The sequence below is a fragment of the Netta rufina genome, assembly GCF_964035555.1.
Source record: "Netta rufina genome assembly, chromosome: 10".
NCBI lineage: Eukaryota > Metazoa > Chordata > Aves > Anseriformes > Anatidae > Netta > Netta rufina.
The window spans coordinates 23,002,115-23,016,499 of NC_140133.1; the positions used below are offsets into that span (position 1 = coordinate 23,002,115).

The following is a 14,385-nucleotide window of genomic DNA, read 5'->3' on the forward strand; positions in this document are numbered from 1 at the left end:
AAAAAACAATTAAATTAATACATTTGGCATGGCATGGTTGAAAGTGTATTTTTGTTTGCAACAAGCCCTACTGCTCTGCCAAACGTCAACAAAAAAAATGCCGGCCTGCACGCGTAAGTTTACAGGCAGTGTAAACTTAGAGCTTAGGGATATGGTTTAGTGGAGGGCTGTTAGCGTTAGGTTGGAGGTTGGACTCGATGACCTTGAGGTCTCTTCCAACCTAGAAATTCTGTGATTCTGTGATTCTGTACACAGAGTGCTCCACACCGTTCCAGCACCACACCCTGCCCCTGACCAGGAGCACGCCTCCGAGCGGCGTAGTTCTGTTTCTACAAACTCAATAGTCAGAGGATGAACTTGTTCAGCTTAAGGGACAAGACCTCATACTTCAGAGGAGGCTCCTAACTGAAAATTACCTGTTCACCACGTTTGCATGTATATTTCTTTTATTTTAAGCACCTAGGCTTGACAACTGAAGCCTAAAATCATTTTAGCCTCATTTTTGCTAAATGAAAATCGCTGAAGTTGTAGAGTTCCTGATTGCAGAAAACAAGAACTGAAATTAACCATCTTCTATATAAAAATAGATGTAAAAGATGTGGTGCATCTCAACCACATCATAAATAACATTAAGGATGTGTTTACCAGTTGGAAGAGTTCAATTTCATTGTCTTTGCTATAAAGCGTGTTTGAAGGGAACTAAAATCCAACACACACTACCCTAATTTAAAATTCAGGGAGCAGAAAGCAAGTAACAGATGAGAGTAGTATCTGTTAATAGCTATTTTCTCCATTAAAAAAAAAAAAAAAAAAAAAAAAGAGAGAGAAATGCAGAAAGCTGAAGAAGATGAACTAAAGCTTTTAGGAAAAAGTCCTTCTCAGCTTGATCACAGTGAAGGGAAATTTCTGTTCCTATTGAGTACTGGGCTTAGACACCTAATGTTTAAGAAATTCAGTGAACTTATGAATAAAAATCAAGAATGCATTTTTATCTGTAATTCACTTTAATAGTATAAACCTCATTTAGGTAGTAGTATTAAGCCACAACAATATAATGCCACATTTAAACAGCATTTAATAAAATGCATAAGCTAAATCATGCACTGCAATACTCTATATACAAACACAACAATGCAAATTCCTCTTCATGACTGAAGACATTGATTAGATATAAAATTCAGATTAAAAAAATCATGCTATTATTTTAATATGCTATTACACATACAATGTTGATTCCACAAAAGTAGCTGTGATAAATGAGTAACTCTTGTGAGGTTTGAATCTGAAATTAAAATATAATAGCATAAACAATTGCTTACTATCCTCTAGAAAGCTGAGACCTCCAGAAAATATCTCAAGGAATTAAAATTAGATAATTCCTTTTATAAAAATGGGATTTTTATTTTTTTTTTTTTTATAAGAAATCAGAGCTCCCTGGTAAGCCTATGCCAAACAGATACAACACTTACACAATGTGCAGTTTCTCAGTTACAAATCTGAACACTGGCTTGCAATGTATTTTAGAGTACGGATTAATTATGAAAAAATATTCCCACATTTTACCTTAATTCAATTTATGATAAAACATATGTAAGCAGTGTTTCCTTCTTAAAGAATTCCCTTTTAATTGAAATTCATTCGATCTTACTTTCAACCCAAAGCCATAGAAAATATATTAAAATGGACCTGTGCCTTCTTGTCATTTATCTAAAATCATTAAAAAATGATGTACAAGAAGCTGATTATTCAGGGGCGTTAGATACCTGGCAATAGGTGTGCTTCTTAGACTTTTGCTTTCTGACATCAAATAGAGAAAGTTGATTTCACGTTACACAGTTTCTGTAGAATATAACAACATAGCACCACTTAAATTTGAGTGTATGTTGCCCTTCAGAATAAAAACAACTCAAAACTTATATAAAACAAGTTCACAGTTTTAAAATATGCTCTTTTTATAAATCCACAATTGATTTATTTATTTTTTTTTAAAACAGATTCAGTCCAGATCAATACCTCAATCCACTTCCTAATCTTTAAGATTTTACTGCAGCACAATGACACGAACAGACATTCAGGTTTCCATTCAGCCCTTAAGGAGGAAAGCAAACATTATTCAAACCACACTGATTGTCATGACACCAATGAAGGACCATCTGTCACAGAAATTCCTGCCATTAACTTAGTTTTCCTGCTGAACATCTCAGAAAAATGGCTTGAAATATTAAAGAATGATGTTTTACAGGTTCTATATTTAAAACAAATGCATACAAACAAATGGTTTCTAACAATATATTAAGAAACAAGAGAACATTCTTAGCATTCTTCATAGCAGAGATTTTACACGCAGAGGGCCTGACTTTGAACAAAGCTTGTGCTTTACTTTAAGCATGCAAGAAACTCCCATTATTTTAATCAGTGTCTGCTCATCTGCTCAAAGTTAAACATGCACAAGTCTTCACCACGTTGAGCCTACAAGGTGGAAATATATGCCCAGAAAATTCCACTTCACCTTTTCAATACAAGACATGCTGAACTACTCTAAGCAGTTTGTAAATTTTTTATTATTGTTATTTTTACTAATATTAATATAATTACTTCTCTATGTTTTCTATCCAAGTTCAAGTCATCAGAAGGGAAAAAGTACAAGAACAACTTACATTTTGATAATTTAAGTAGCTGAGTACTCCCTACAAGTAATACACTGTCTTATTGCAAGTCTATTCATTAATGCTCCATGTGCCCATCTCCCACTGTGAATGAGGGAAACTTGACACAGACACTAAGATCTGAAACTGCAGTCTGCAGAAAAGGACAGGACATGAAAATGGACATTAGCTTTGGCAACTAAACTAACTACCTTTGTTTAGTTTAAGCTAGACAAAAAACAATACCTTTGGAAAGTGAATACACAATTGAAGTGGACTGTGAAAATCCAATAAATCCAATGTTTTTATGTTTGCTAAGAAACAAACTGTGACCTCCCTCTTACTTCATTACCACTATGTGTAATTGCTTCATTGAACAGATGATATAGCCTTTGTTAATTAAGTTTAGTTTCATGTTATCATTATCGTAATATGTGTTTATTTTTTAAGTGGCATCCATTGCATCCTGTTTTGTGTGCTACAGTTCAATGATAAAGGCAATTTGGTTTTCTTTCACTTAGCTACACCTGAAGACTTGAAACAATCTCTTAACAAGTCTCACTGTGGAAACAAACTTCACAAAAAAAAAAAAAACAACACAAAAAACATTTTTCAGAAAGCTGACAGAGAATGAGTGAGCATATACTGAAATGTGAAAGTACTTTCTTTCTAACCTTTTTATTCGTACATTTATTTTTAACAGACATTTTAGGTTCTATTTACTCTTCACTGGCTGACCTCGCTCATCAAACATAAAAATGTAAAGGGAAAAATGTGAAAGACACAAGCTTCACTGAATTTATTTGTCAGTACTGAAAAGAAAATACCACATTCACCTGCTTTGGCAGTGGGGGTTGGACCCAGTGATCTCTTGAGGTCCCTTCCAACCCCTACAATTCCGTGATATTCAAGCTGGGTTTAGAAAAAGGTGCAAAGCACTGAAATCATGGGGATTTACCTGCTTAAGCCAGGTTTAGTTTGTGCTAAGAAATGACAGCTAAGAAGCTCTGGGTTAGAAAATGAATGAAAAGTTTAACATAAAGAATATCATGAATACATGGCTACATATCTGTACATATATACATACACTGCACACTTTATATACACTGTACATCATGTATTTAGACAGATATAAACATATACATTCATACACACATACATACAACTATGTACATAGGCATTAGCTGCTTGATTGAGTTTTAGTATTGAACATGAAGAAATGCACACCGGTGGGAGGCACAAAGTAAAGATGTGTAAAATAAATTCTTTAAAAAAGAGAGGAAGAAGAATGGCATGAATTTAACAATACACTATTTTCAAAGCATTCACGTAACTCAAGAGATAAAACAGACCGTGGGAATCATGGAACATTATGACAGTATTATCTGTGATGAACTTAGCATGATTTCACAACAAAAACCCAGTAATAAGGTAACTCTGGGGCTTAACGTTTTCCAAGCCTAATATATTTAGACTTACAGTATTTAAACTTTATGAAAAAAATTATTTTAGCTGCACCGTTGGTACAATGTTCTAATTTTTTTTTTTAGTACAAATTATTTCCCATATAATGCTGATAATATTAATGGGAGCAGAAGTAGGATTGTATCATTATCTAACAATAGGGCTTACGGCATCTTCAGTCAAACAATAAGCCTGAACTTAATTCTGGAGACTTTACTGATAAACGACTCAGCAACTTCAGAATTAGAAGGTGCAAAAAGCAAATGCATTTGCTCCCCTTTACCGCCCTCTTTTGTTAATTTTCATATAAAGCCTTTTTTTTTTTTTTTTTTGAGTTGCTTTCTGACATTCAAAAATTCAGTAGAAGCTGACAATTTGTCCTTCCTCTGCCCCCTTATGCTCGTCTAAGGGGTGAAACACGGCCTCATTTTGCTGATTCCACCTGGATATATGGAGGTATCAGGCCTGCAGATGTTGTGTGCTGCTGCCACAACAGGCCCATGTTTATCATCAGAGCAAGCCATCACAACAGCTGTAACGTTGTTGTATGGCAAGAATGACAAACTACTGGGACAGATGGGAACCTACTTGTTCGCCTGATGTTTCTGCTTTTTCACTTGTGGCAACAGCAGAAGAAAAAAAGAATCAACCTGCCAGCTTTTGTGCTCTGAAGAATAAACAAAGGAGAGGGGAGAGATATCAAATAGAAATTTATTTATTTATTTGCTAGGGGTGTGATCCTGTACGTATTTACTGGTGGACCTGTTCTTTCCTCACTAAGCAGTGTTCAAATGACTGTGCACTTACATGTACATCATTTATAGGCATCTGAAGAAAACTACAGTTAGCAGCAGTTAAAGCCAAGAACAACTACAATGTTTCACTTTTATTTTATAGGTGCCTTAAATGCTGTGGAACTGAGCAATGATTCTATCACAACTCAGAGTTTAGTTTTTTGAAACACTTGCTCGAAGCGTATGTCTGACTGACCTACCAGTTCTACTGCTCACATCACTCAACTGAAACAGGGCCCCCTCAATGGTACTGTTATTGCAGAAAGCTGCTTTGATCACTGCTTCTTTACTACAGTCTTCAGCCTAATAAATTCCTTTTTATTGGCTAAACTATATTCCTGATGTCCTTTCTACTCGTACTGTTTAGTGCTTTTTAAAATTATCGCTTGCTTATTAAACAACAGGTAACTGGGGAAGAATCCCAACTATCCTCTTAATTGGAATGGACAGGGAAACGCACTAGCATCTTCAGTATCTTGAATGAACTCATTTGGGAACCTGTAATAATCCTGTGTATTACACATAACAATGGAAAACACTGAAGTGTTTCACAGTCTCTACCAAAGAAGTGGCACCCTCAGGAGACTGATTTGGCCTGGAAGCTGAGCCCTGACTTGTTTTCCCTGTTACACCTTAGAATATGCCCTTTGCTGAAGGGTACTATAATGAGAACGCAGAGGCAGCTGTTTTCAGCATAGAAATCTCAAATCAGTGCTATTCACTGGAGGCCTTAGGGCTGCCCAAAGGGCCAAGTACTTCAGAAATGACAGCAAAAAGATTTAGTAACTGATACTAAGTAATCACCAGTGACCAACAATAGTTTCCCATCTTCCCATTTCAGAGTACTCTGAAATCTGAGCCTGTTTAATAACATAACATTTTATGGCAGCTAAAATAGAGGATTGTTTGAAGGATTTCTCTTAAAATTATTGGAGATGATTATTTCCCTCTCTACCAGTTTCACACCAGAATAGCTCCACTGGCACCAAAAGCATTGTATGTAATTTACAACAAATGTAAATCGGCAGAGAAACATGACTTTTGCATCTGGTCTTAGTCCTGCATCCCATTAGTTCAATGTAAGTAAGTTATTATACATTTTTGCCTTTGTAACAAAAGCAATAATTATTACAAAGGTAAACCCAAATGCTCCTACACTATTATTGCTCATTCATCTTTTTTTTTTTTTTTTTTTTTTTTTATCTACAAGATCCAAATCCAGTTCCTTCTCAAGAGGAGTCCTTCTCGCACCAGTCAGTACAGAATTTTAACATTTATATGAAGGAACTATTACCAATATACATATGTAATCAAGTTCAGATAGATCTAATTAGATAGTTTATCAGTATTTTTCTACCCAGTTAAAATATTTTCATTTTAACAGCAATGGAAACAGGACCTAGAAGATTCTGAACGGTATATTTTAGGCACTATGTAGAGTTTCAGCAAGACACTATTTTTTCTTAGAATCACTTTCAGACTGTGATCCTTTGAGCCCTATTTCTGTAAACATAACTTTGGCTTGAAATTAGGCCTTTATGAAAAGAAGCTATTTCCATACTTCAAAAACAAGAAGTGTTTTTTCCAAAAATGTATGACAATAATTTAAAAAATCCTGCTCCATATTCACAAGCAAAAGTTCACACTTGTCAAGAAGACACAAAGTAAAAAGTAATTTAAAAGCAAAGTTAATGAGATTAGTCTGTGAGTGTTTTCCAGTCACCGGCAAACTCAGATATGACAAGAACTACATTAGCCTTGTAGTATTTTTTGCAGTAGTAATAACCTCTTCCTTATATAACATAGCTGGATTATATGGGATCAGAATTTATTATGCAGCCAAACTGCAAACTAGATAACAGTCATGCAAAGATGATTTAAGACTCTTAAGCTTGCAGCTGGAACACATCTGTTACTCTGCTTTCACTATGTTAGAGTGGCCTGAAAGCCCAACTACCTTCAAGAGGTTGCAAATAGTGCCGAAGTTTAACATAGAGCAGGAACAATTTAATGAGACCAATTTTTCTCAGCTGTGCCCTTTTGCTGTCACTAGCAAGCAACACCTAAACTGGTGGCAGAAAACCTCTTTGTTGGTTCTGTGTCTCTGGAACACCTGTTTTCTGTTAATGGACAGGGAAGGGAAGGACAAACATTTATTTCAATATTAAATAAAATAGCTTCACTGACAGATTACACTTTAAATTTAGTGCAACTACACTGGAGAAGATGGTTTATAGTTTCATATGGCAGTGACTGCTTTCAATGGCTCATACACATGCCAAACCTCATTTTTGTGTCAGCCCTTGAACAGCATGTGAGGAGAAAGTGTTACGTTACTCATCACAACTACTTTAGAATTTATAGTTTTTGCCTATTTGAATGCTAACATTTTAGAATCTGAATATTTCTTAAGCTGAAGAACCTACCATCTGCTGTCCCAATTTCTACAAAACAAACTTATTCTTAGAATCAAAACAGTGTATAGTTGGAGAATGTACATATTCATTAATGGCATAAGGACTAAATTATATTGGTTCTGACTAATATGTCTGCAAATCGTGCTGATGATGCTACACAAATTATTATTTTAGGTGATTATCAGAATCTTTTGTATGTAACTGTTTGGTTCTATCAATTAAATGCACACATGATAAATAAACCCTAGATATGTGTTGCACTGTGGTAATTTTATTTACATAAATTAATGTTTTATCCTAGGTAAAATAGTGTTAGAGTCCAAGGATCTATTTGCAGAGTAAGGGAATAACAGAGATGTATCAAGGATATCATTATGTGGCCTTGCATTTGTAGGGAGTGTAATTTATTTGTAAACAGAGCTGCAGGGTATTTACCATTTTGATCTACAAATGTAATGCAATGCATACATTTTAAGTTTTACTTCACGTGATCCCTCCATACACAAAAAACTATAGCGGGCTTTATTTCATTCCCTGAACAATTGTGGTCACAGCACAAATAACAAAAACGAAGAAAACAAATATTTGCACTGAAAATGGGACCCTCTAACTTTAAAAGCTGAAGTCAAAACAATACTTGCCATGAAAAAATATCAGCTGTGTATTCAAATTTGGGAAAAAAAAATAAATCAATGGCTATCTTTTGTGCTTAATTTTTTATTTTGTCCTTAACAATGCCTACTTAGTTGCCTGAATTATTATTATATTTACAAATTATTGAAGTAAAATTAAACTAATTTTGTTTGGTTTTTAGTAAAAAAAAATAAAAAATCACATGTTCAATGTATTCCACTTTTATAACAATGACATAACCCTTTTTTAAAAAAAATAAAAAATCAAAACCAGCCACAACTCTTTCCGAGGTCAGTACTTCTGTTCTTGTTAAAGACACAAATAGTTTTTATACCCTTAAAACAGGGACTTTGTATCAGAAGTGCTGACACAATCACAGAATAAGTTATATTGAAATACAACAGCTAGTACAAAGTTTTGCGTTCCAGTTGATTTAATGTTTAGGTTGCAGGCCTTCCATCACATTAAAAATATAAGAATGTCATTTGTTATAGCAAAAGCTGAGAGAAAAGTGCAGTATTTTAGATCTCTGCATGTATATTGGTCTCCTTGTTACAACCTTTTGAGAACAGAAGGCTCTGAATGCTCTAATGATGGTCACTATACAAGACCTGAATGCATCCAGAAGTGAAATTTCTATAGCCTTAGCCACATAGCACTCATGTCATAAAGAGCTATACAAATGTGAGCCTCCTAATGAGATTGAAGTATACCAGGTCAGAATCTTTAGTATATCAGAAGCCTCATCTAGAAACCCTTAAGACACAAAAACCAACCTGTCTAGTGTTTCTAAATATGGACTACTACTGGAAGAAAAAAAAGCTGAATTCATCATTAGATTTTTGTCATATAAAAATATGTAAATACAAAACACCTCTACCAAAGAAATCATTAAACTAATTAATGCCTTTAATATGCCAGGATCTGACAAAGGTATTAACCACCGTGACTTTTTTTTTAAAAACAAACAAACAAACAAACTTTGATTACTTAAAATTCTTAAGGTCAATAATAAATTATACTAAAACAGAAGTAATGCTGGATGCATTACTTGCAGGCCAGTACTAGAAAACATATAGATACCTCATTACTTCAGACAGTTAAAAAAAGTTGTTCATTTAACACTCTATGGTGTATCAGTCATTAACTGCAATAATACATGAAAATGTAGATCCCATCTATACTTCTGTTTGAAACTGATTCACAGGAAGGTTGAAAGCACTGCAGACTTGGAGCACTTTGTCATGGAAAGGGAGAGAAATGAAGTGAGAGCTTTATAATATACTGTTGCTGACAAACAGAGGTTCCCACTATATCAGGTTTAAAATTTTATATTTGGCTGGATGACGAGAGTGTGCAGGAGTACAGAGAGGAATAAATTTGGGAATGCACAGAGCATACTCAAAGTGCATCACAGCTCTAACTGAAAATAAGTGTTCTTCCAGTTAACGACTGTTTTTCCCCACAGTTAAAAGGCTTCCTACTAGAATAACATTTATTGTGACTTTTGGGCTGAATAGAAACTTCAATGAATCTGAATAATTCACCACCACTGTGGCAAGAAATGCATTTTTTTTCTCCTAGTTTGGGTAATTTCTGTAGCATGTAATAGTCACTATGGTCACACCATGCCATTAATTACAATGTCACTAACTTAACAATATAGTTCCATGTAATGTGGATATCTGATTTAAGAATCCACATTACTATTTAACGTATAACGTAAGATGGAGTGACTTTTTGTAGAATAAATGATTGTCTCCTGTAGCATTCTACATTTTCACATACATCGCTAGCATTTTGACTAAGGACATAAGTAATTTTTTTCATTCTCCCTACTCATAAGCAGGACATTGATGATATTACCGTTTCGGCGACAAGTGTTTACAAAGTGCTAGTATTACACCCTGGAAATTATTAGATATTAATTCCAAGGTTATTTTTAATATATACAAACTGGTCATTTTTTACTTTTAAAGTAATCTTATTACTAGTCTCTGATATTATAAAACTCTATTTTTAACCACTGGTAATTTCTAAATACAAAGCACATGAAAATTATGTTCAGTAATTCTATAGCCTTTTGAATGAAAGGCATCCAAAATATTCCTTATGGTAGAAAAGGTCCTGTTAGCAGCTCTTTTAACAGCCATTTCAATTTTGTCAATGTTGGCACACAGACAAGGAGAAATCTGATAGGAAACGCGTAACAAGTTGGAAATATTTGTACATACCAAACTGCTATTCTTTTAACTTCTCAACTGTATGTTTTTATGAAAATTACTTTGATCCATCAAATTGTGTTGTTCCCACTATGCAGATGTGCCAGTTATTTGACCATTATATTCTGCTGTTTCCATTTTGAGAATGTAGGGGATTATGCTGTCAATTGGAACATTTCCAATGAGACCAGTAAAAAATAGTTCCTCAGTAATGCTAGAGCTCATCAGCCTAAGTGCTGGCAGGCGAACTAGAATCCGGGCTAACCTGAAAAAGAAATTGAGCTAATTATGAATACATAAAATGAGTTAAAAAAAATACTGTGAGGCTAAAAAGATGTTTTTGTTTTTATTATTACTATAATTAATGAATGGGAGTAAAGAGGCTATCATATAAAGTAACATATAAAGAATTATTACTTTTTTTTTATCCTGCTAGTGAAATGAAAAAGCTTCTGTCCTTAGAGGTTTCTCCAGTGAAAATGACGTATTAACGTATCAATGCCTTTTGTAGATATAACATGTATGTACAAACATCGTTCTTCCGGTCTGCTTCTGAAATTCCCAACTCTGGAAACACTTCAGAGTTCAGGACTATGTTAAAAAAAGTAATATTCATAATGACTAGCGCACTGACATTTCTACAACTTTAAGAGTAAAATGCTCAATTAAAATTGAAGCCATAAACAGTATGTTCCTCAGTTACCTAGCAACTTAATGAGAAGCCAGATAGTAAGGATGGGACTATGTTTTTATAAAAAGAAATTAGAGAATCTGCGTCTGATGAGAAAGTTAATTTGGAGGAATGTGCTGTTACTTATACATACTTCCAAGTGTTGTGCTTTTTTGTGTATTAGGATGTTAACAGACATTCAATATAATGAAGCGATCATATTGCACTTCTGGAGTTTCAATGCATTTTCCAATTTTAAATTTAGAACAACATTGGAAGCATATCTGATGTGTTTATATTGCAGATATACATTAAAATTGACAAAACAAATTCCCTCAGCTGGAGGCATGAAATAGCAAGATTTAGGCAGCAGTGAACACAGGCCTTTAGAAAATGCTTGAATATCTATGGAGAAAAAAATATAAAGACCATTCTGCTAATATATCAGATCTTGTAAACTTCACGGAAATTTTTCAAAAAGACTGAAGACATGCTGCTATTCTGTGAAAATTATAACACTTGTGCTTCTATCTCAATTTGTGACAGCATTCACTTGCTCAGAAAAATCAGATTTGTACTCTAAATTTATCTAAGGATAAGCATGGGGGTATAAACAATAGAAAGTATTTGTGAAGCATGACTGTATTTTTTCTTACTGCAGAAGTCCACCTCTTTTGCACAAAAATCAGTGTTATTAAGCTGTATGTGGAAGAATAATGTGGGATCTAATGATATTTCCAAAGCAGAATTCCTATCTCCATTGCACTTAACTGGCAATACTGATGTCCCACGGTGTTAACTCCATAGGACCAGTGCAGAGACCTGTTTCTAAGATGGGAGAAGCTCTCTTTCAGAGGCTTTTTTTTTTTTTTTTTTAAAATGTTACACAACTCTCAGACCTTGCTTAAACACAGTAAAAGTGAAAGCTATCTCCTTGTAAAGAAAATAAGTTCTAAGATAGATTACTAGACAGAAGGTAGAATTTCCTTTGTAGTGCAGAAAATGATTACGTTGGTGAAATTTAAAAATAGCACAGTTTTGATTGAGATGATTGGAAGTTAATTATTTCCAGCAAGTGATACACAGGAACAGTTAAGAGCTGACAAAACAAGTTACTTACTCAAAGAAAAGTTCCTGGAAATTTAACAAAGAGAAAGTAAATAGGAAGTGAAAATTTCCTATAACAGAAGCTTAAGAGTTGGTTAAGAATAGAGAACTGTTCCCCATATGTAATCCTTAGTTTTCAAGGTCTCTAAGCTGATAATTTTAATACTTTTCTGCACATGGAACTTGAAAAAGGTGATTATCATCCTTTAACCATATTATTATCTCAAAGCTTCTTGAACTAACTTGAAAAGAAAGAGGAAGTCTGAGTTAAAGAAGCTATTCTTGAGACTTCTAATACAGACAGTAAGTCTGTCTACTTTTCTAACCACGGCAATGGAACTCTCAAAACACAACAAAACACACCACCAAAACCAACACAACCCAATGGGAAAGGGCAAAATGATTTTGAAGTAAAAACCAGGTACATTTAGATTAGGTAAAAAGGAAGAAATTCTTTACTAAGAGGGTGGGGTGAGGCACTAAAACAGGTTACTTAAGAAGTTGTGGATGCCCCATCCCTGGAAGTGTTCAAGGCCAGACTTGATGGGGACTTTGGGCAACCTTTTCTGGTGGAAGGTGTTATGAGGGGCTGGAAAGAGATGATCTTTAGTGTCCCTTCCGATCCAAACCATTCTATGATTCCAAACACCAAAAATAGGAGAATATACTGTTTAAGTGGAAGAAGCTAGACAGCTATTCTTGATTCTTCCTATCTTTCAACAAAACTGCTGCTTTTATCAACAACATTCTGATTCTTTCACTTCAGTGTCAAAAAAACAACACCAGATGTTAAAAAGGAAATAACATATCATGATACTATTTTGTATTTTTGCCAGCTTCAGCTCACAACATTATTTTGGGTATTATAGAAAATAAATACCTATAAGTATCTTCTGGATAAGTTTTTTGGACATAGTCCTGCAATTCCATCTGTGCTTTCTCCTGGAATTTTTCTATTTGGGTTGAACCAGTCAGACCAGGGTGATCTAAAGAAACAAAGCATTTATGTATGTTGATTGTTTCCCTATACATTGCAAAATTTATGTACTTACAACATTCTTACATTTAATTTCATTTAAATATCGTATTGTGATATTTAACATATGAGCTGTAGAAAATTGGAACATTTGCTTCCTGGCTTCAGAACTGGCATACTCACTTTTCTCTCCATAGCTGGCTATATCCAGAAGAAATCTGGAAAGTTAATCCTGTAGGTGTATACCAGGCAATACCTATGACAGTTTGTGCTTCTAACCCTGCTTTTTCAAACGTGTTTTCTTCTGTAATTTCAACCAACTATTGAGCAACATCTAGTGTTTTTTTTCTTGACATATCAACTTCTTTACCTTTCTGAGGCTGTCTTATGCTTTAATTCCTCCTGGCTCTTCTCCACAAAGACAGTGACATAATCAGAAAAACTGAAAATACCACACATCTGACTATACCCAAATAGCTTCAGTGTTGTGTTCAAAGTTCTTCCCTTGAAATGAGACAGAGCTATCTTGAGTATGGAAAATTAATTGCTCCTCAGACTTGCATTAAAATCCTAATAAACTTAACCCTAATAATAGAATCTGCAGGAAATTTCCAAAAGCATATTTCAGGACAATAGTATCTTCCAATTAAATTCAAATTTTATTACAAAGATAAAAACAAAAGATTATATAGTGCAGAAAATATTTTTTCTGCATAAAATATACATGTATTTTCTGCACTATATATAAAAGATTATAACTGATAAGTTATTCCTTTTCTTGGTATTTTACTTTAATTCAGAGATGCTTACCACTTTGAATGTAACAAATAATTTACATTTCAGAGCAAGTCCTCCCATTTCACTCAGACCGTCAGCAATTTTAAGTTAACCTAGGAAAATTTCTACATCATCTAGTTTTGCTGAAGACACAACTACTTCCTATTTTTTGATATCCTTACTTTATCATTCCAGAAAATCTCAAGCGTCTTCCTTAAGGAAATCCTCATACATGTATCATAAACACTGTAGATCATGCTTTAGTTTTCTGCTGTCATTTTTTTGCAACAAATTTTGCCTGTTTACATTTAGTTTCAGAGATTTTGCAGAAACTCCATATAAAATAGAGTGGTATTTCTGCTTATATTTCATATATTCCCCTTGTGAATGTCTTAAAAATATTAACACTGGAGTCAACTTCTTTTTGTCACTTTGAGAACGTACTTCCTCTAATCCTTCCTGCCATTTACTTCACAGAATCACAGAATTTCTAGGTTGGAGGAGACCTCAAGATCATCGAGTCCAACCTCTGACCTAACACTAGCAGTCCCCACTAAACCATATCCCTAAGCTCTACATCTAAACATCTTTTAAGGACTTCCAGGGATGGTGACTCCACCACTTCCCTGGGCAGCCTGTTCCACTTCACTAATATTGTCTGATAACTTAAATACTGGATC

The 14,385-nt window shown here is 34.3% G+C and overlaps 1 protein-coding gene across 5 annotated transcripts in view; it reads right to left on the reverse strand.

The window, feature by feature from the left end:
• Window positions 1-1,058: 1,058 nt before the first annotated feature.
• Window positions 1,059-14,385, reverse strand: part of NR2C2 (nuclear receptor subfamily 2 group C member 2) — a 45,756-nt gene continuing 32,429 nt past the window's right edge. For all 5 annotated transcript variants that reach the window (XM_084292584.1, XM_084292580.1, XM_084292582.1 and 2 more), the window contains 2 exons: window positions 12,833-12,938; window positions 1,059-10,440 (listed from right to left, as the gene is read on the reverse strand). In XM_084292584.1, coding sequence (XP_084148710.1) covers window positions 10,266-10,440; window positions 12,833-12,938 — 281 coding nt within the window. In that variant the 3' untranslated portion in view covers window positions 1,059-10,265. The remainder of the gene's footprint in view (window positions 10,441-12,832; window positions 12,939-14,385) is intronic.